This window comes from Scyliorhinus torazame, chromosome 5 (genome assembly GCF_047496885.1).
Source record: "Scyliorhinus torazame isolate Kashiwa2021f chromosome 5, sScyTor2.1, whole genome shotgun sequence".
NCBI classification, from domain to species: Eukaryota; Metazoa; Chordata; class Chondrichthyes; order Carcharhiniformes; family Scyliorhinidae; genus Scyliorhinus; species Scyliorhinus torazame.
Window position 1 is genome coordinate 114,747,128 of NC_092711.1, and position 19,374 is coordinate 114,766,501.

The following is a 19,374-nucleotide window of genomic DNA, read 5'->3' on the forward strand; positions in this document are numbered from 1 at the left end:
CTGTTTTCCCCTGATAGGCTATCCCCCCCCCCCCCGACAGTATCCAAAGGGGTATACCTGTTCGAGAGGGGAACAACCACAGGGAATTCCTGCACTGACTGCCTGGCCTTTCTGGTGGTCACCCATTTCTCTGCCTGCACCTTGGCTGTGACTACATTTATATAACTGCGATCTATGACGCTTTCCGCCACCTGCATGCTCCTAAGTACATCCAATTGCTGCTCCAACCGAACCATGCGGTCTGTGAGGAGCTCCAGTTGGGTGCACTTTCTGCAGATGAAGCCATCCGGGACGCTGGAGGCTTCCCGGACCTGCCACATCTCACAGTCAGAGCACTGCACCCCTCTAACTGACATTACGTCAATTAATTAAAATTAATAGTTTAATTATTTTTAAAAAATATATATATTTTTTATTTTTTCAAAGTTACTGTTAACTATCTGTTTCCTAGCACTAGATTTCTAATATAAATGAGAAAGCTAAATATAGTACTCGCCGATCTCTGGCTGAGATACCCCTCTAAATTCTAATCAAGTAATTATGTTTAATTAGTTACCAATGCTTAATTTTTTAAAATTTACTGTAGATTCCCAACCAGCCACTCAGGTCACAGCTTTTCTGTGATGTCACTTCCGTTTCCCCCCGACACACACAATTTGAAAAAGGTATAAAAGTAAAAATGAGTAAAAATCACTTACTTACCTTCTTACCTTCTGAGTGTCTTAGATGTTCTCAGGTTCTCTCCCTGACAGAGACTGCTCCTCCTCCTCTGAACGGCTCCCGAAACTAGGCCGCGATCTTTTAAAATCTCCGCTCTGACTCGCAGCTCCTGCGCTTTTTAAATCTCACGCGCTGTTTTCAATGTCCCGGCTCACTCACCTCTCGCGCTGTTTTCACTGTCCCGGCTCACTCAGCTCCTGCGCTGTTTTCAATGTCCCGGCTCACTCACCTCTCGTGCTGTTTTCACTGTCCCGGCTCACTCAGCTCCCGCGCTGTTTTCAATGTCCCGGCTCACTCAGCTCCCGCGCTGTTTTCAATGTCCCGGCTCACTCACCTCTCGCGCTGTTTTCAATGTCCAGGCTCACTCACCTCTCGCGCTGTTTTCAATGTCCCGGCTCCCGCACTGTTTTCAATGTCCCGGCTCACTCAGCTCCCGCGCTGTTTTCACTGTCCCGACTCACTCACTGCCCGCGCTGTTTTCAATGTCCCGGCTCCCGCGCTGTTTTCAATGTCCCGGCTCACTCAGCTCCCGCGCTGTTTTCACTGTCCCGGCTCACTCACCGCCCGCGCTGTTTTCAATGTTTGCACATTCTTCCCGTGGCTGCAAAGATTTCCTCCCACAGTCCAAAGATGTGCAGGTTAGGTGGATTGTCAGTGCTAAATTGTCCCTGGGTGGGGTTACGGGGTGGGGGTTTGGCCAAGGTAGGGTGATCTTTCAGAGGGTCGGTGTAGATTCACTGGGCCGAATGACCTCCTTCAGCACTGTAGGGATTCTATGATTCTACACTGGATCCAAAGATGTGTTCACTCACACACTGCAGCCTGACTTATTGGAACATACACTGTGTTTGTTACTCTCAAAGTGAGTGAATCCTTTGCTGTTTATCCTCTGGGCCCCATTTTCACTATTATTGTCTGATTGTCCCACTGAGACTCTTACTGTTATTATTGGACAATCAGAGAGCCAGCCTGAGCCTGTGGCCGGTCTCAGGTTCTGTCACCGTCACAATGCCCGGGTGATTGACGGTAGCTCCGGGCCAATAGAAAGAGGAGGGGCGGGTCTGAAGGATCAAACGGGAGCAGCTGGTCCTCCAACCAATCGGAGTGAATGAGGGGCGGAGTCTCCTGTGATTGAAGCATGCGCAGTGTGGGTAATGGCGAAGTGGAAGGGCGTCTTTTTCAGATCGGAAATTGGTACGAGGCGTTCAACAATATGTAGGGAGCGAGAGATCGCGGCGGTGGGCGGAAACGTTGTATAAAGCTGTTGTAAGCTGGAAACCGCGAAAATATTGTCGGGACCCAGTTTGTACCGAGCGGAGCTGCAGCTCCTCACGTTCGGCTCGGGTTAACGGCCGCCATCTTTGTTGGATGTGCATCAGGGCGCATGCGCGTTTGTCATCTTTGACGGGGCGATGTTTCAATGAGTGGGAGGAGCTTGTTCCCCATTGTTCAGAATGGAGACGACTTGTCCATCAACCTGGATGAGTCCTTGAGTCTCAATGTCTTATTGATGATGCAGAGCGGTGGCAGAGATGGAAAGAAAAGGAAGCCAATCCTGCTCTCCAGATTTCACTGTCTGCGTGGGTTTCCTCCGGGTGCTCCGGTTTCCTCCCACAGTCCAAAGTGTGCAGGTTAGGTGGAGTGGCCATGCTAAATTGACCTTCGTGTCAAAAGGGTTTGGGTGGGGTTACTGGGTTGAGGGGATAGATTGGAAGTGTGGCTTGAAATGTGGTGCTCTTTCCAAGGGCCGGTGCAGACTCGATGGGCCGAATGGCCTCATTCTGCACTGTAAATACAAGATTCATTGGACATCCTGTCCCATGTGTCCAAAGCTCTGCGGCTCTGTTCAGCCACATGGAGACCCAGGGCAGAAACTCCCAACCCTGAGTAGACAACACCCTCAAATCAAGGGACTGCTGATGACAAGAGGGATTGTGTGCAGAGGGGGCGCATCAGCGGTCATCCTGGACCAGGGAGAATGTTGTGAATTTCTGTCCTGGACTGACAGTGATTAATTTTGGAAACTCCTTTAAAGGGGGCTAGTCGGGGAGGATTTACACACAGCAAATACAAACCGGGAGAAATATTTATCTTTCCTGAATTGTATTTCTGGACTGACAGTGATGCCTTTGTAAACTTCTTTCACAGAGACTTAGAAAGGGATTCGCAGACCAGAAACTCACAACCAATCCTCACATCAAATTCTGACAGCAACATTCGAGTTATCAGGACCTGGAGATTATCAACCTTTGTGTGTATGCATTGAATTCAGATCATTATCACTCACTGTGTAACATCTCCCCTGTAGATCTTGTACCCAATCTTAAATCTGTGCCCCATAATCCTTTTACAATCTGCTAATGAACAGCTTTTCTTTATCTTTTGCTGGGTTCACCGTTGTCATTTCCGATGCCCGGGTCACTGCCCTGTGATCTGTCCGGTTTCATTCCTTTTTCCTGTTTTTGTAGCAGTTGAATGGGCTTGGACCAGTCCATTTTAGAATCCAGTATGCAATTGATGTTTGCTCCAAGAATCAATTGTTGTGTATCCAGATCTGGGATGGATCCCAACAATTTTTTTTCAAATGACACATCGTCCCAGTTAGGGGCTTGCCATTCACCAGCACCCAACGACATAGTGACCACCACATATCTCCCATTAGTGTCCACAATGATGTTAGTGACCAAAAGAGGGACCTGTTTATCGATTAGAATTGCAGGACCTGACGGGAAGCACAGTGGTGCCCTGGGTAGCACTGCTGCATCACGGCGCCGAGGTCCCAGGTTCGATCCCGGCCCTGGGTCACTGCCTGTGTGGGGTTTGCACATTCTCCCCCTGTTTGCATGAGTTTCACCCCCACAACCCAAAGATGTGCAGGGTAGGTGAATTGGCCATGCTAAATTGCCCCTTAATTTGAAAAAATGAATTGGGTATTCTAAATTTATTTTTAAAAAGAATTGCAGCACCTCGAGCCCTTTGTCAAAGCCCGAGTGAAACACTTGGCTCACCCCTCCACAGTCTGGTCTGATCTCTAACCCGCAAGTGAGTCTCCTGCAAGAACACCACACCAACATTTTGATTCTTTAGGTGAGCGAAAGCCCTCCACCTCTTCACTGGTCCACTCAATCCCCTTACGTTCAAGATGACCAGCTGAATCAGGGGTTCCCCCCCAATCACACAATCAGCCATGAGGGACTATCCAGTAAATCTTCAAAATGTGCAGGCCAAGAACCCCCAAGGTGGGCGCCATATATGCACCCATACACTCAAGAGTAAAACAAAAACAGTTCTTTAGTCATCAGATAGCTAACCCGTCTCCCTCCCCACCCCCTATATGTCTACATTGTGCTTCATAAAGAAAATCTCCCTTCACCCCAAACAGAAAAACAGATTTTATCAGAAAATATCAAAACTATACAGAGGATACAACACCCATCCCACCGCACAGGAAACATAGATCTTGTCCAACAGAGATAATTGGACCCCAGTCCATGCTTTACCATGTTCGCCTCCTCTGGTGTCTCGAAATGGAAGTCTTTGGACTAATTTGTAACCCCCAGCTTTGCCGGGTATACCACCCCGAATCAAACTCCTTTCTTACATGGAGCAGCCTGAACCTTATTAAAGGCCGCTCGCTTCCTCACTAGCTCGGCTCCCAAATCCTGGAAAATCCTCACTCGGATAACTGAGTGAATCCCTTCCCACACTCAGAACAGGTGAGTGCTCTGTCGCCGGTGTGACTACGGTGATGAATCTCCAGCTCACATGGGGATCTGAATCCCTTCCCACAGTCCCCACATTTCCATGGTTTCAGGATGCTGCTGGTGTCCTGGTCCCTCTTCAAATTTGACAATCAGTTTATGTCTGTCCCCACAGAGAGCATGTGTATGGTCTCTCCCCACTGTGAATGGTGTGATGTTTTTTCAGATTGTGTAACTGGTTAAAGCTCTTTCCACAGTCAGTTCACTGGAACACTCACTCGAGTCGAGTGTGTATCGTTTTTTTTTCAGTCACGCTAATCTTGAAAACCTTTTCCTTCAGACAGAGCAGACAAACATTTCTTCTTCCACATTCACAGGCCAATGATATTCAGGTCCTGATGAATGGAGTGACTCTGTTAAACCTTTACAAAAACAATTTTTTAAAATTTAGAGTGCCCAATTTATTTTTTCCAATGAAGGGCCATTCCACCGACTCTGCACATTTTTGGGTTGTGGGGGCGAAACTCACGCAGACACAGGGAGAATGTGCAAACTCCACACGGACAGTGACCCAGAGCCGGGATCGAACCGGGGACCTGCCCCGTGAGGTAGCTGTGCGAACCACTAGGTCACCGTGCTACCCAACTCTGTTAAATCTTGAAGTGAAGTTCGATTTGAGTTTCCATCTGTAAATCCTCCCCTTGTAATACCCTGTAAAAGGAGTTTATAAAAGTCATCATTAGGGGCAGGCACGGTGGCTCAGTGGTTAGCCGAGGTTAGATTGACACTTAATTGGGAAAAAAAATACATGAAGGTTCACGGCTCCACAAAGTGTACCCAACTCCTCCCACCCATCTCCTTAACAGGTTGGTACATTTATTTGTCTGACTAAAAGAATGGTTTCTGGTGGCACAGTGGTTAGCACTGCTGCCTCACAGCACCGAGGACCCGGCTTTGATCTAGGCCTCGGGTCACTGTCCTTGTGGAGTTCGCACATTCGCCCCATGTCTGTGTGGGTCTCACCCCCACAACCCAAAGATGTGCAGGGTAGGTAGATTGGCCACGCAAAATTGCACCATAATTGGAAAAACAATAATTGGTTACTCAATTTATTTCAAAAAAGGATTGTCTCTTTCCTAACGTTCACAATGAAAGGGGTGGATTCCCCAGGAGATGACTGACATTTCAGGGCAATTAAATGAATAATGGACAGAGATATGTCTAGTGTTGTTACATGGTACAAATTAGATATATTATTTACGGTTCTGTAATAAAGTAAATGTTTAATTATATCTCGTGTTGTAATATCAGACTGTAGCTACGTTATAGATTTCCAGTCATCTCTTCCTTCAGAGGGTTGTTAGTCTTTGGATTTCTCTTCCACAGGGACCAGTTGTATCTGGGGGTCATTGAATATATTGAAGCACAAGTTTGACAGATATTCTATTGACAATGGAGTTAAGGGTTATGGGGAACAGGGAGGAAAATAGAGAGAAAGCTGAGATGAGAGATCTCTTCACTCAAGGATGTGGTGAAGCTTTGGAATTCTCTACCCCACAGGACTGTGGAGCCTCAGTCATCTGGTATGTTCAAGACAAATATTGACTGGTTTCTAGATACTGAAGATATCGAGGGATATGGGGATCGTGTGGGAAAATGGTGCTGAAGTAGATCGGCCAAGGATCGCATTGAATGGTTGAGCAGATTCGGTGGGCCGAATGGCCTACTCTTGCTCCCATTCTAATCTCTGTGTTCTGGTGAGGAAGCAGTGAGCTGAGCTTGGATCTGTCAGTCAACATGAGTCAGCACCTTCAGGAGAATTGGGAGGGTGAATATTAGATACAGCAGAGTCAGAATGGAGGGACAGTGTGTGGGATGGAGATTTACAGCTTTTGGAGAACGAGAGAGAAAATCAAGTTCCATAGGAACGAGAATTGTCTGTTCTGAATTTCTATCCTGTGCTCACTGATGACTTTTGTAAATCATTTTTAAAGGTTATTGGAAGAGGAGGAATTATAGACAGAAATCTCAAACATCACGTCTCGATGTGACAAACTCACTCGATTCCTTCTGACCTGAATATCATCGGGCTCTGAATATCATCGGCGAGAAGGAGAAATGTTCATCCAATCTGTCGGCTTCAAAAGATTTTTAACGTGAGTGTGACTGGAAAAGCACCGAGACGCACACAACACACACCCGGGTGAGAGTGTTCCAGTGAACTGATTGTGGAAAGAGCTTCAACCAGATACACAGCGTGAAACAACATCACACCATTCACAGTGAGGAGAGACCGTGCACAAAGTTCTGTGTGGAGACAAGGCTTCCACTGATTTTCCAATCTGGAGAGACACGAGGAGACCCAAAACATGGAGAAACCGTGGAAATGTGGGGACTGTGGGAAAGAATACAGATTCCCATCTGAGCTGGAGATTCATCAACGCAATCACACTGGGGAGAGGCCATTCATCTGCTCTGAGTGTGAGAAGGGATTCACTCAGTTATCCACCCTACGGAAGCACGAGCGAATTCACACTGGAGAGACACCATTCACCTGCTCTCAGTGTGAGAAGGGATTCACTTGGTTATCCAGTCTGCAGAGACACCAGCAAGCTCATACTGGGGAGAGGCCATTCACCTGCCCTCAGTGTGGGAAGGGATTCACAGGGTTATCCAATCTGCAGTCACATCAGCGAGTTCACACTGGGGAGAGGCCGTTCACCTGCCCTCAATGTGGGAAGGGATTCACAGGGTTATTCAATCTGCAGACACATCAGCGAATTCACACCGGGGAGAGACCATTCACCTGCTCTCAGTGTGGGAAGGGGTTCAGTGATTCATCCGCCCTGCGGAAACATCAGCGGATTCACACTGGGGAGAGACCATTCACCTGCTCTCAGTGTGGCAAGGGATTCATTTGGTTATCCAGCCTGCAGACACACCAGCGAGTTCACACTGGGGAGAGGCCATTCACCTGCTCTCAGTGTGGGAAGGGATTCATTGATGCATCCACCCTGCGGAAACATCAGCGAGTTCACACTGGAGAGAAGCCATTCACCTGCTCCCTCTGTGGGAAAGGATTCACTCGGTTATCCAGACTGCAGACACACCAGCGCGTTCACACTGGGGAGAGGCCATTCACCTGCTCTTAGTGTGAGAAGGGATTACATAGAAACATAGAAAGTAGGAGCAGGAAGAGACCATTTTGCCCTTAGCACCTGCTCTGCCAGTCATTATGATCATGGCTTATCATCTAATTCAATAGCCTAATCCCGCTTTCTCCTCCATATCCTTTGATCCCCTACACCCTAAATGCTATATCAAACTGCTTCTTGAAAACATAGAATGTATTGGCCTCAACTATTTCCTGTGGTAAGAAATTCCACAGGCTCACCACTCTCTGGTTGAAGAAATTACTCCTTATCTCTGTCTAAATGATCGACACCGTATCCTCAGACTGCGACCTCTGGTTCCGTACATTCCCACCATCGGGAAAGTCTTTCCCACATCTACCCTGTCAAGTCCTATTAGAATTTTATAGGTTTCTATGAGATCCCCCCTCATTCTTCTGAACTCCAATGAATATAATAAACCTAACTGATTCAGCTCTCATATGTCAGTCCCACCATCCCAGGAATCGGCTTGGAAAACCTTTGCTGCACTCCCTCTAGAGCAAGAACATCCTTCCTCAGATACAGAAATCAAAACTGCACACAATATTCCAGGTATGGCCTCGCCAAGGCCCTGTATAATGACAGCAAGATATAAGAACATAAGAACTAGGAGCAGGAGTAGGCCATCTGGCCCCTCGAGCCTGCTCCGCCATTCAATGAGATCATGGCTGGTCTTTTGTGGACTCAGCTCCACTTTCCGGCCCGAACACCATAACCCTTAATCCCTTTATTCTTCAAAAAACTATCTATCCCCGCTTCTGTACTCTAATCCGCTCGCAATGAAGGCTAGCATACCATTTGCCTCCTTTACCACCTGCTGTAGCTGCCTGCTTACCTTCAGTTACTGGTGTACGAGGATACCCAGGTTTTGTTGCACATTCCCTTCTCCTAATTCATTTTTTGTTTTAATTTAGAGTACCCAATTCATTTTTTTCTGAATTAAGAGGCAGTTTAGCGTGGCCAATCCACCTACCCTGCACATCTTTGGGTTGTGGGGGCGAAGCCCACGCAAACATGGGGAGGATGTGCAAACTCCACACGGACAGTGACCCAGAGCTGGGATCGAACCTGGGACCTCAGCGCCATGATTAATTTCCTCTTGAACCAGCACTGCCACTCCACTGCTCTTCCTTTTTGTCTGTCCTTCCTAAATACTGAATATATTCAGTTCCTATCCCTGGTCACCCTGCAGCCGTGTCTCCATAATCCCAATTATCTCACACCCGTTTATGACGATTTGTGCGATTCACTCGGGTATGCCGTCTGCAGTCACACCAGGGAGTTCATCCTGGGGAGAGGCCATTCACCTGCCCTCAATGTGCAAAGGGATTTTGTAATTCATTGCACTTTCTGAGACACCAACAAGTTCACAACTGATTACAGGGATTGGATTCTGCTGTTATTGTTTCTGTTCTCAATTACACCCAGGGCAGGCAGCACAGCGACGCAGTGGTTAGCACTGGGACTACGGCGCTGAGGACCCGGGTTCGAATCCCGGCCCTGGGTCTCTGTCATTCTCCCCATGTCTGCGTGGGTTTCACCCCCACAACTATTGGTGTCTCCTTCCAGCCCTGATTAGCCTCAACATTTGAAACTGTATGAAAAAGGAATTGTACAGAATCAGATAAAGGAACTGTATGAAACAGTTCAATTGTATTCCTGTCTAAGGTGGTGTCAGGAATTGGAGATTCAAGTAAATTAAACTAGTGCCCAATTGACCAATGGTCATGTTACAACAGGCCCAACTCTGACATGAGGTAATGGTCACTTTGGGGATAAAGGTCGATGTTCCGAAGGTCTTCCTTGCTGGCCAAGTACTGAAGACTCGAGGCCGAGTTCCAAGGAAATTACTGTCAAAGATGAACCCAGGGAGGGTTACGCTTCTACAGACTGATCACCGCCTTGAAGTTGCGAACGTTACTGTCTTCAAGTTGTTCAGTAAACTTTTTCTTTTAATAAACTTTTAATTGACGATCCAGAGAATTCTGCCTTTTCTTTAATTGGTTAAAATTCTTCTCCAAAGGCGGCACAGTGGTTAGCACTGCCTCACGGTGCTGAGGTCCCAGGTTCGATCCCGGCTCTGGGTCACTGTCCATGTGGAGTTTGCACATTCACCCCGTGTTTGCGTGGGTTTCACCCCCACAGTCCAAAGATGTGCAGCGTAGGTGGATTGGCCACGCTAAATTGCCCCTTAATTGGAAAAAATGAATTGGGTACTCTAAATTTAAAAAAAACAATTCTTGTCCAAACCAAAGCAAATTTATTAAATGGGAAGTTGGTGATCGCTGAAATAAATTTAGGATCAGAAAGCATTAATCTTCAATTTAAAACTTTCAGTTCTGTAGTGCCTTTCATTACCACAACATGTCCCAAAGAGCTTCTGAAGTGTGATCACTGATGTCGGAAATGCAGCAGCCAATTTCAACAAAGCAAGTTGCCACACACCGCAATGTGGCAATGAGCAGATGATCGCATTTTGGCAATGTTGATTGAGAGATAAATATTTGCCAGGACACCAGGGTTTATGAGCTGGTCTAGCTCAGTGGACTAGACAGCAGGTTTGTAATGCAGAACAAGGCCAGCAGCAGCGTGGGTTCAATTCCAGTACCGACTTACCCGAAAAGGCGCTGGACTCTGGCGACGAGGGGCTTTTCACAATAACATCATACTTGTGACAATAAAAGATTAGGGCAGGTTTAGCTCAGTGGGCTAGACAGCTGGTTTGTAATGTAGAACAAGGCCAGCAGCACGGGTTCAATTGCTGTACCGGCCATTTCTGTATCCATCTTGTCAGCTCAACTCTGATCCTGTGCAACTTCATCTTCTGTACCAGTCTGCCATGAGGGACCTACCTTGTCAAAGCCCTTACTGAGGTCCATGTAGACAACATCCACTGCCCTACCCTCATCAATCATCTTTGTCACTTCCTCGAAAACTCGCTAAGTTTGTGAGACACGACCTCCGCTTCACAAAAGCATGTTGCCTCTCACTAATATGTCCACTTATTTCCAAGTGGGAGTAAATTGTGTCTCAAAGAATCCCCTCCAATAATTTCCCTACCACTGATGTAAGGCTCACCGGCCTGTAATTACATGGATTATCTTTGCTACCCATCTTAAACAAAGGAACAACATTGGCTATTCTCCAATCCTCTGGACCTCCCCTGTAGCTAGTAAGGATACAAAGATTTATCTCAAGGCCCCAGCAATTTCCTCCCTTGCCTCACAGTATTCTGGGATATATCCCATTAGGCCCTGGGGATGTGTCGACCATCATATTTTTCAAGACCCCCAGTACCTCCTTTTTAATCTTAGCATGATGCAAACTATTTACACACCCTTCCCCAGACTCATCATCCACCAAGTTCTTCTCTTTGTGGAGCACTGATGCAAAGTACTCATTTAATACCTTGTCCATTTCCTCTGGCTCCACACATAGATTCCCTCCCCTGTCCTGGAGTGGGTCAACCTTCTCCCTGGCTAACCCCTTGCTCTTTATATATGGGCAGCACGGTAGCATAGTGGTTAGCACTATGGCTTCACAGCGCCAGGGTCCCAGGTTCGATTCCGGGCTTGGGACACTCTGGAGAGTCTGCAATTTCTCCCTGTGTCTGCGTGGGTTTCCTCCGGATGCTCCGGTGTCCTCCCACAAGTCCCTAAAGGCATGATGTTATGTAATTTGGACATTCTGAATTCTCCCTCAGGCACTGGAATGTGGCGGCTAGAGGCTTTTCACAGTAACTTCATTGCAGTGTTAATATAAGCCTACTTGTGACAATGAAGATTATTAAAATTAAGAAGACTTGGGATTTTCCTTAATCCTGCTGGCCAATGACTTTTTGTGACCCCTTTTAGCCCTCCAGACTCCTTGCTTAAGTTTCTTTCTACTTTCCTTGTACTCCACACTTGCTTTGTGTGTTCCCAGCAGTAGAGTGAGGGATTATGCCGGCCTAGAGCAAATGTTGTCCTCTTGTTCAAGAAGGGGTGTAGAGACAACCCTGGTAACTATTGACCAGTGAGCCTTACTTCTGTTGTGGGTGAAGTCTTGGAAAGGTTTATAAGAGATAGGATGTATAATCATCTGGAAAGGAATAATTTGATTAGAGATAGTCAACACGATTTTGTGAAGGGTAGGTTGTGCCTCACAAACCTTATTGAGTTCTTTGAGAAGGTGATCAAACAGGTGGATGAGGGTAAAGCAGTTGATGTGGTGTATATGGATTTCAGTAAAGCGTTTGATAAGGTTCCCCACGGTAGGCTACTGCAGAAAATACGGAGGCATGGGATTCAGGGTGATTTAGCAGTTTGGATCAGAAATTGGCTAGCTGGAAGACAAGGTTGATGGGAAATGTTCAGACTGGAGTCCAGTTACTAGTAGTGTACCACAAGGATCTGTTTTGGGGCCACTGCTGTTTGTCATTTTTATAAATGACCTGGAGGAGGGCGTAGAAGGATTGGTGAGTAAATTTGCAGATGACACTAAAGTCAGTGGAGTTGTGGACAGTGCGGAAGGATGTTAGAAGTTACAGAGAGACATAGATAAGCTGCAGCGCTGGCTGAGAGGTGGCAAATGGAGTTTAATGCAGAAAAGTGTGAGGTGATTCATTTTGGAAGGAATAACAGGAAGACAGAGTACTGGACTAATGGTAAGATTCTTGGTAGTGTGGATGAGCAGAGAGATCTCGCTGTCCATGTACATAGATCCCTGAAAGTTTCCACCCAGGTTGAGAGGGTTGTTAAGAAGGTGTACGGTGTGTTAGCTTTTATTAGTCGAGGGATTGAGTTTCAGAGCCATGAGGTCATGTTGCAGCTGTACAAAACTCTGGTGCGGCCGCATTTGGAGTATTACGTACAATTCTGGTCGCCGCATTATAGGAAGGATGTGGAAGCATTGGAAAGGGTGCAGAGGAGATTTACCAAAATGTTGCCTGGTATGGAGGGAAGATCTTATAAGGAAAGGCTGAGGAACTTGATGTTGTTTTCGTTAGAGAGAAGGTTAAGAGGTGACTTAATTGAGGCATACAAGACGATCAGAGGATTAGTTAGGGTGGACAGTGAGAGCCTTTTTCCTCAGATGGTGATGTCTAGCACAAGGGGACATAGCTTTAAATTGAGGGGAGATAGATATCGGACTGATGTCAGAGATAAGATTCTTTACTCAGAGAGTAGTAAGGGTGTGGAATGCCCTGCCTGCAACAGTAGTGGACTCTCCAACACAAGGGCATTCAAGTGGTCATTGGATCGACATATGGACGATAAGGGAATAGTGTAGATGGGCTTTAGAGTGATTTCACAGTTCGGCGCAATATCGAGGGCCAAAGGGCCTGTACTGCGCTGTAATGTTCTATGAGGTTTGATTGTAATTGAATATTAGGCTGCTGATGGCCACAGCACCTCTTGGATACCCTGTTTTTATCGAGATGTGTTCTGAATCTACCCCATTTAGCACAGTGATAGTGTCACACGGGACAATGGAGGGTATCCTCAGTGTGAAGATGGGATTTTGTCTCATAAGATCACAAGAATGTTGTTTTTTCGATTCTTCCTGCCAAACTGGACAAGTGAAATACATCCCATGGCCCGAGGCCAGGACAAAGTTACACTTTAATGGTTTAATTACAGGGCAACTGCTGTGAATCCCATAAAGGTTGGATGAGCAAAGGTCTGGAACCGTTAACTCTCCTGCCATTGAAAATTAACAGTTATACATCAGTTTGAGTGAAGAAAACTGTGAGATTTCAAACCTTCAGCCTTGTGTCTTAAATTTGTTTAACCTTTAACTTGCAGTTTCTGGAAAGAAGCAGTCACTTTCTGTCACACTATGTAACCACCTTTGGTTTGTGAACTTAAAGAATTTAAGTTCTCCAATCAGTTTTCATAGTTCTTTCGTCAGTTTAACTCATATTATTTACAAATATGTTTTATTTGCATATGTCATGCTGTATTTTATAATATATTTTGCTCTCTCAACATTTACACACTGACACCTTTATGCACTGATTTTATGCACACTTGTTATAAATTGTATGTGAGATAACTTTGTAATTTCTGTATTAGTTTAAGGCTGTGTGTCACTTTGGATCCTTTTCATTAACTTGTGCTGGCGGACACTGAGTCCACATGATCACCTGAACCCACAGTGAGATCCTGAATGGTCAGTGTGAACATGCTGATAGGACATCAGCTCCAGAGAAATTTTAAAACACATTTAAAATAGCTTCCGACGGTATGAACCCACTGGTGTGTTAACAGGTTGAATGACTCAGTGAATCCCTCCCCACACATGGAGCAGGTCATAGAATCATAGAATTTACAGTGCTAAGGAGGCCATTCGGCCAATTGAGTCTGCACCGGCCCTTGGAAAGAGCACCCTACCCAAACCCACACCTCCATCCTATCCCCGTAACCCACTAACCCCACTTAACCCAGTAACCCCACTTAACCTTTTTGGACACTAAGGCAATTTAGCATGTCCAATCCACCTCACCCACACATCTTTGGACTGAATGACCTTTCCCCGGTGTGAACTCACTGGTGCTGCTGCAGGATGGACAATCGGCTGAACCTCTTCCTGCACTGAGAGCAGATGAATAGAGTGGAACCAGAGTGACTGCACTGGTGAACCATCAGTGAATGTGGGTTTTACAGCTCCTGTCACAGTCTCAGCATTTAAACCCTCTCTCTGCAGTATGAACTCACTGCTGTGTGTGTGGGGGCTGGATGGAGAAAGATGGGTGTTCAGGACTCAGGCAAGGGGGAAATTAAGAGTCAGTTTGTCCCGGTGGGCTAGTGGGAGGGAGGGAAGCAGTGGAGGCAGCAGATCGGATTGTCACAATTTTAGTTACAAAGAAGCTCCAAGAGCCCCTCACACTTGTTGTTAGTGATGAAGATGGAGGAGACTGGGGAGGGGGAGAGCATTCAAAAGGAATTAATTTGTGTTAGGGACAGTAAAAACATTCACCAAACTGCTCAACACAATGTTGTTTTTTTTAACTTTTATCGATAACATGTCCTACAACTGTGCTGGGGTCTATTAACCTCAGCAGAAACAGATGCCAATAAAAAGATTTGGTCCTGGATGTGATTAACATCAAAATCCAATCACTGCAGTCACTGGTGAACCCGCTGGTGTTTCAGCAGGTGAGATGACGGAGTGAATCCCATCCCACATTTGGAGCAAGTGAATGGCCTCTCCCCAGTGTGAACTCGCTGGTGTTTCTGCAGGTTGGATGACTGAGTGAATCTTTTCCCACACTTGGAGCAAGTGAATGGCCTTTCCCCAGTGTGAACTCGCTGATGTCTCAGCAGGGTGGAAGAATCAGTAAATCCCTTCCCACAACTGGAGCAGATGAATGGCCTCTCCCCAGTGTGAACACGCTGGTGTTTCAACAAGATGAATGACTGAGTGAATCCTTGCCCACACTCAGAGCAGGTGAACGGTCTCTCCCCGGTGTGACCTCGCTGGTGTTTTTGCAGGGTCTTTGACTGAGTAAATCCCTTCCCACACACAGAGCAGGTGAATGGCCTCTCCCCTGTGTGAACTCGCTGGTGTTTCAGCAGGATAGACGAGGTAGGGAATCCCTTCCCACACTCGGAGCATGTGAATGGTTTCTCTCCAGTGTGAACCCGTTGGTGTGTCAGCAGGATGGATGAGGTAGTAAATCCTTTCCCACACTCCTGGCAGCTAAACGGTCTCTCCCCAGTGTGAACCCATTGGTGTTTCAATAGGTGGGATGAACAGATGAACCCCTTCCCACACTTGGTGCAGGTGAATGGTCTCTCCCCAGTGTGAACTCGCTGGTGTGTCAGCAAGATGGATGAGGTGGTGAATCCCTTCCCACAGTCGGAGCAGGTGAACGGTGTCTCTCCACTGTGATTGTGTTGATGAGTTTTCAGCTCAGACGGGTATCTGAACCTCTTCCCACAGTCCCCACATTTCCATGGTTTCTCCCCAGCATGTTTGCATTTATGTCTCAAGAGGCCAGATGATCGGCTGAATCCTCGTCCACACACAGAACACGTGGACGGTTTCTCTCCATTGTTTTCTCCTTCCATGTTCAAGATTAAATGATATTCAGATTACAATAATTCAGGCAATCGCGTCAGATCCTGATGTGATGTTTGGTTTGAGTTTCCTGCCTTCATCTCCTGCTTTTCCAACATCCTGTGAACACAATGTCGAAGGTTAAAAATTCAACAGAGACAAATATTTTTTTTGGTTTGAGTTTGCGGTGTTACACCCTATAAAAGGAGTTCCAAAATCCATTGCTGTCAGTCCAGGATAGCAATTCAGAACATTTACATATATATTTCATAGAATCCCTACAGTGCAGGAGGCCATTCAGCCCAGAGTCTGTATTGACGCTCCGAAAGAACACCCGACAGGACCCACTCCCTCACGCTATTCCCATAACACCACCGGACCTTTAGACATGAAGGGGCAACTGAGGGATGCCAATCCACCGAACCTGCACACCTTTGGACTGTGGGACTAAACCAGAGCACCAGGAGGCAAGCCTGACACACAGACAAGGGGAGAATGTGCAAACTCCCCGCAGTCACCCAAAGTCGGAATCAAACCCGTGTTCCCAGTGCTGTGAGACTGCGGTGCTAACCACTGTGCCACTGCTCAGGGACAGTGATGACCCTGCACATGTCCTGCCCCCCGAGGAAGATGACTGTCATTAACCCAAGTCCATCAATTTTTCCTTTGTTATTTTATGGGATGTGGGTTTCATTGGATTTGTTTCTGACCCCTTATTACCCTTGTCAGAGGGCTGTTGAGAGTCTGAATCTCCTGTAGGCCAGACTAGGGAAGGACAGCAGGTTTCCATCAGTTTACAATTGATGATAGCTGTAATGGTCATTCCTACTGAAAGTGGATTTATGTTCCAGATTCCTCCCCCTTTATTAATTTAATTTAAACTTCCCCAACTCCAGGGTGGGATTTGAGCCCCTGTCCCCAGACCATTGGCCTGGGTCTCTGATCCACTGGAATTACCCCCATCTCCCCAGTTACAGAGGTTCTGCAATTACCACCGGGGTCGGTGCAAATTGGGGACGGGGAGCTTCTTGTTCTGGGTTTGAGGCCTCCTCCACTGGGTGTTTCTGAAGCCTGTGCATCCACTCCGCCGCGTCCCTGCAGCTCCAGCACCCAAACTGCGCATGATCAGGCTGAACACGCACGGCGCATGCTCTATTCACCAACATCCGCTGCGCATGTGCACACATCTGCTATTGTGATGATAGGACATATTCTCTTTCGCCAGGAATGCTGGGTACCACCCCGGCCATTGAAAGGTGATATTGTTTGACGAAAATTGTATTTCATGTCTGATTATGATCGCAGTTATAGGGTTAACATGTAAAATTATTGAACTAATTGATGCATCAACCAATTTCTCAGGAAGCATAGTCCTGTCCTCAGTGTAATTAACTGCAGAATAAACCCCAATAGTTCGATATGTACTCACTGGCGCCTCAGCAGGTGGGGTGAACAAGTGAATTTTCCCCATACACCGAATATTTAAACTCTGTCTTGCCATTAAGAATTCAGCAATTGTGGATCAGAGCCTTTCGAACCTTTAAAGCTGGAGTGTTAATGAGTAGGGAAACTGAGTAAATCCCTCTCATACACATTATGTATCTGAATGGTCTCTCTCCAGTGTGACTGTGTGGCCAAGTCAGTAAATGACATGACCGAGTGAACTCTTTTCCACTTTCAACTGGTGAACAATCTTTTTACAGTGAGATTTACACATGAGTTTCCAGCCCAGAGAGGGATTTCAAATCCCAAAATACACTTTCCAGATGACGCGGGACATACTTGTGCTTCTTGCAATTTAGTTATGTTCACTTGCTGCTCACTATGTGATCTTCACACAGTTTAGGACAGTGGAATTACGGCCAGGATAAGATCAGACATGATTGAATGGCGGAGCAGATTCGATTGGCCAAATGGCCTAATTCTGCTCCTATATCTTATGAACTTATCGACACAACCAGACCTCACTTCCCTTGGAACAACATGAAGTGTCTACTGTTTTCCAGATCCCTTCCTTTCAACTCACTTTTCAATTCGACTGCTTTGCATTATTCTGAAACTAAATTCAGATTTTGTGACTGCTTTGTGGAACATCACCATTCAGTCCATGAATGTGATTCTGAGCATTCATTTGAATTCTCTGCTCCACTCCTCGTCTGACCTCTGTACCCTGGATGTCCTGCACTGTTCCAATGAAGCTGAATGGTAGGTCAGAGAACTCATCTGTTGATCAGGCACATTCATTTCAACAATTTCCGATCGTGACCATCATTCAATCTTTCAGATATTAGATGTTGATAGTGGTTTGTCTCTTATAATTTTAAATCGGACCTTTCTTTTGTTTCTTTTCTTGGTCTATTAGTTTTTTTACTTCTCTCATTATTACAATATTGCCCTGTACCATCATCCTCTTTGTCATTTAATCACTCCATTTATCAATCCCATCATAAGATCATTTGTTCTTTCTTCCCCAGTGTTGCTCTTTTTAGCCTTAGTTTATTAGCTCTGATTACGTCACCTTTGCTCACGAGTCGCCAGGTATCTTTCTGATACCACCACGTGGTTCAATTTCAAGTTATGATTAATAAGTCAGCACACCGCTTAGTACGATTGAAATCAACGGTCATTTATTATATACAACAAGTAATGTTTACACAATAATACTACTATCTATATAATAAACCTATCACTACTGGCCAATACTTAACTTTAGGAAGAGCCCACCAAGTCAGGGAAACGAATGGCTTATCCAATCGGATCTGGCCTGCGGGATTCAAAAGGCTGCTCCAGGTCGATGGCTAGGAGTCTTTACCGGATAGCGATCGCTGGATTCAAACTTACAGTTGCCGGTTGCTGTTCTTGCGAAGGTCTCGAGCAGGCGTAGAAGGGAGAGAGAGAGAGATCTGAACTTGGCCCCTCACCTTATAGGGCCCAGGGGCTTCCCGCCTCCCGGGGCGGCCCTTGACCCTGAGTCCCAAGTGATTGGACCTGTTCCCAATCACTGGGGTCGATACGTCCAATTGCGAGGCGATTCCCCGATCGGTGGGTGGTCGTTGACCTGCCGTTGTTTGGGCCACTGCAGGCGCCGACAGGTCTGGCCCAGTATTCAATTGCTAATATGTTGCAATTGTTCCTGGGGATAGCTGATTACACTGCAGATGTCTGGGTGGATGGGCTGTTAATAGCCCTGAGTATCGATCTGGGCCAACTTCCCCAGAGCCGAATATGCTATTCTGTCTGCAGCTGTCCGTTTCTGTCTTGTTACCTGCTTTTCCCAGCAGCCTTTCCGGTTAGCCATTTTACGTGGCTACACCAGCTCCTCTCTTTTTCCTGACTCTCTGCTGGCACTGTTTAAATCTAAGTATTTTTTCCTTCTTTCTGTCTGTTAATCTAAGTTAGCAATCATATGGAATGGTGAAATGTATCTGCTGCTTTTAATGTCTACCCCATTCTGTCTCTCTTTGTTTCTATATTTGGCTCAGTCTCCTTCACTCTTATATTCTGCCTATCTGTGTCCCTATCACTTTTCCCCTTTCTGCTCTTTCTTCTCTCTATTCGCTCACTGCCAGTGAGGAGCTACGTTTCACTGGATTGATTCCTGAGATCAGGCAGTTGTCCTTGGAGGAGAGGTTCTGTGGGATGAGTCTGTTCTCTCTGGAGTTGAGAATAATGCAAAGCAGTCGAATTGAAATGTGAGTTGAAAGGAAGGGATCTGGAAAGCAGTAGACACTTCATGT

At 46.3% G+C, this 19,374-nt stretch overlaps 2 protein-coding genes and 1 long non-coding RNA gene across 3 annotated transcripts in view; 2 read left to right on the forward strand and 1 right to left on the reverse strand.

The window, feature by feature from the left end:
- The window catches only part of LOC140419508 (uncharacterized), a 46,132-nt gene extending 36,564 nt beyond the window's left edge, over positions 1-9,568 (forward strand). Inside the window, exon 3 of the mRNA XM_072503402.1 lies at positions 7,173-9,568. Coding sequence (XP_072359503.1) covers positions 7,173-7,573 — 401 coding nt within the window. The 3' untranslated portion in view covers positions 7,574-9,568. The remainder of the gene's footprint in view (positions 1-7,172) is intronic.
- On the forward strand, positions 1,850-6,795 carry LOC140419529 (uncharacterized). The gene is made up of 3 exons (XR_011945840.1): positions 1,850-1,914; positions 2,869-2,975; positions 6,416-6,795. It is a non-coding gene; the product is annotated as an uncharacterized lncRNA (long non-coding RNA).
- Positions 9,569-14,573: 5,005 nt separating the features above from the next.
- The window catches only part of LOC140419525 (uncharacterized), a 33,959-nt gene continuing 29,158 nt past the window's right edge, over positions 14,574-19,374 (reverse strand). Inside the window, 1 exon segment of the mRNA XM_072503429.1 lies at positions 14,574-15,463. Within this exon segment, the coding sequence (XP_072359530.1) occupies positions 14,704-15,463 (760 nt within the window). The 3' untranslated portion in view covers positions 14,574-14,703.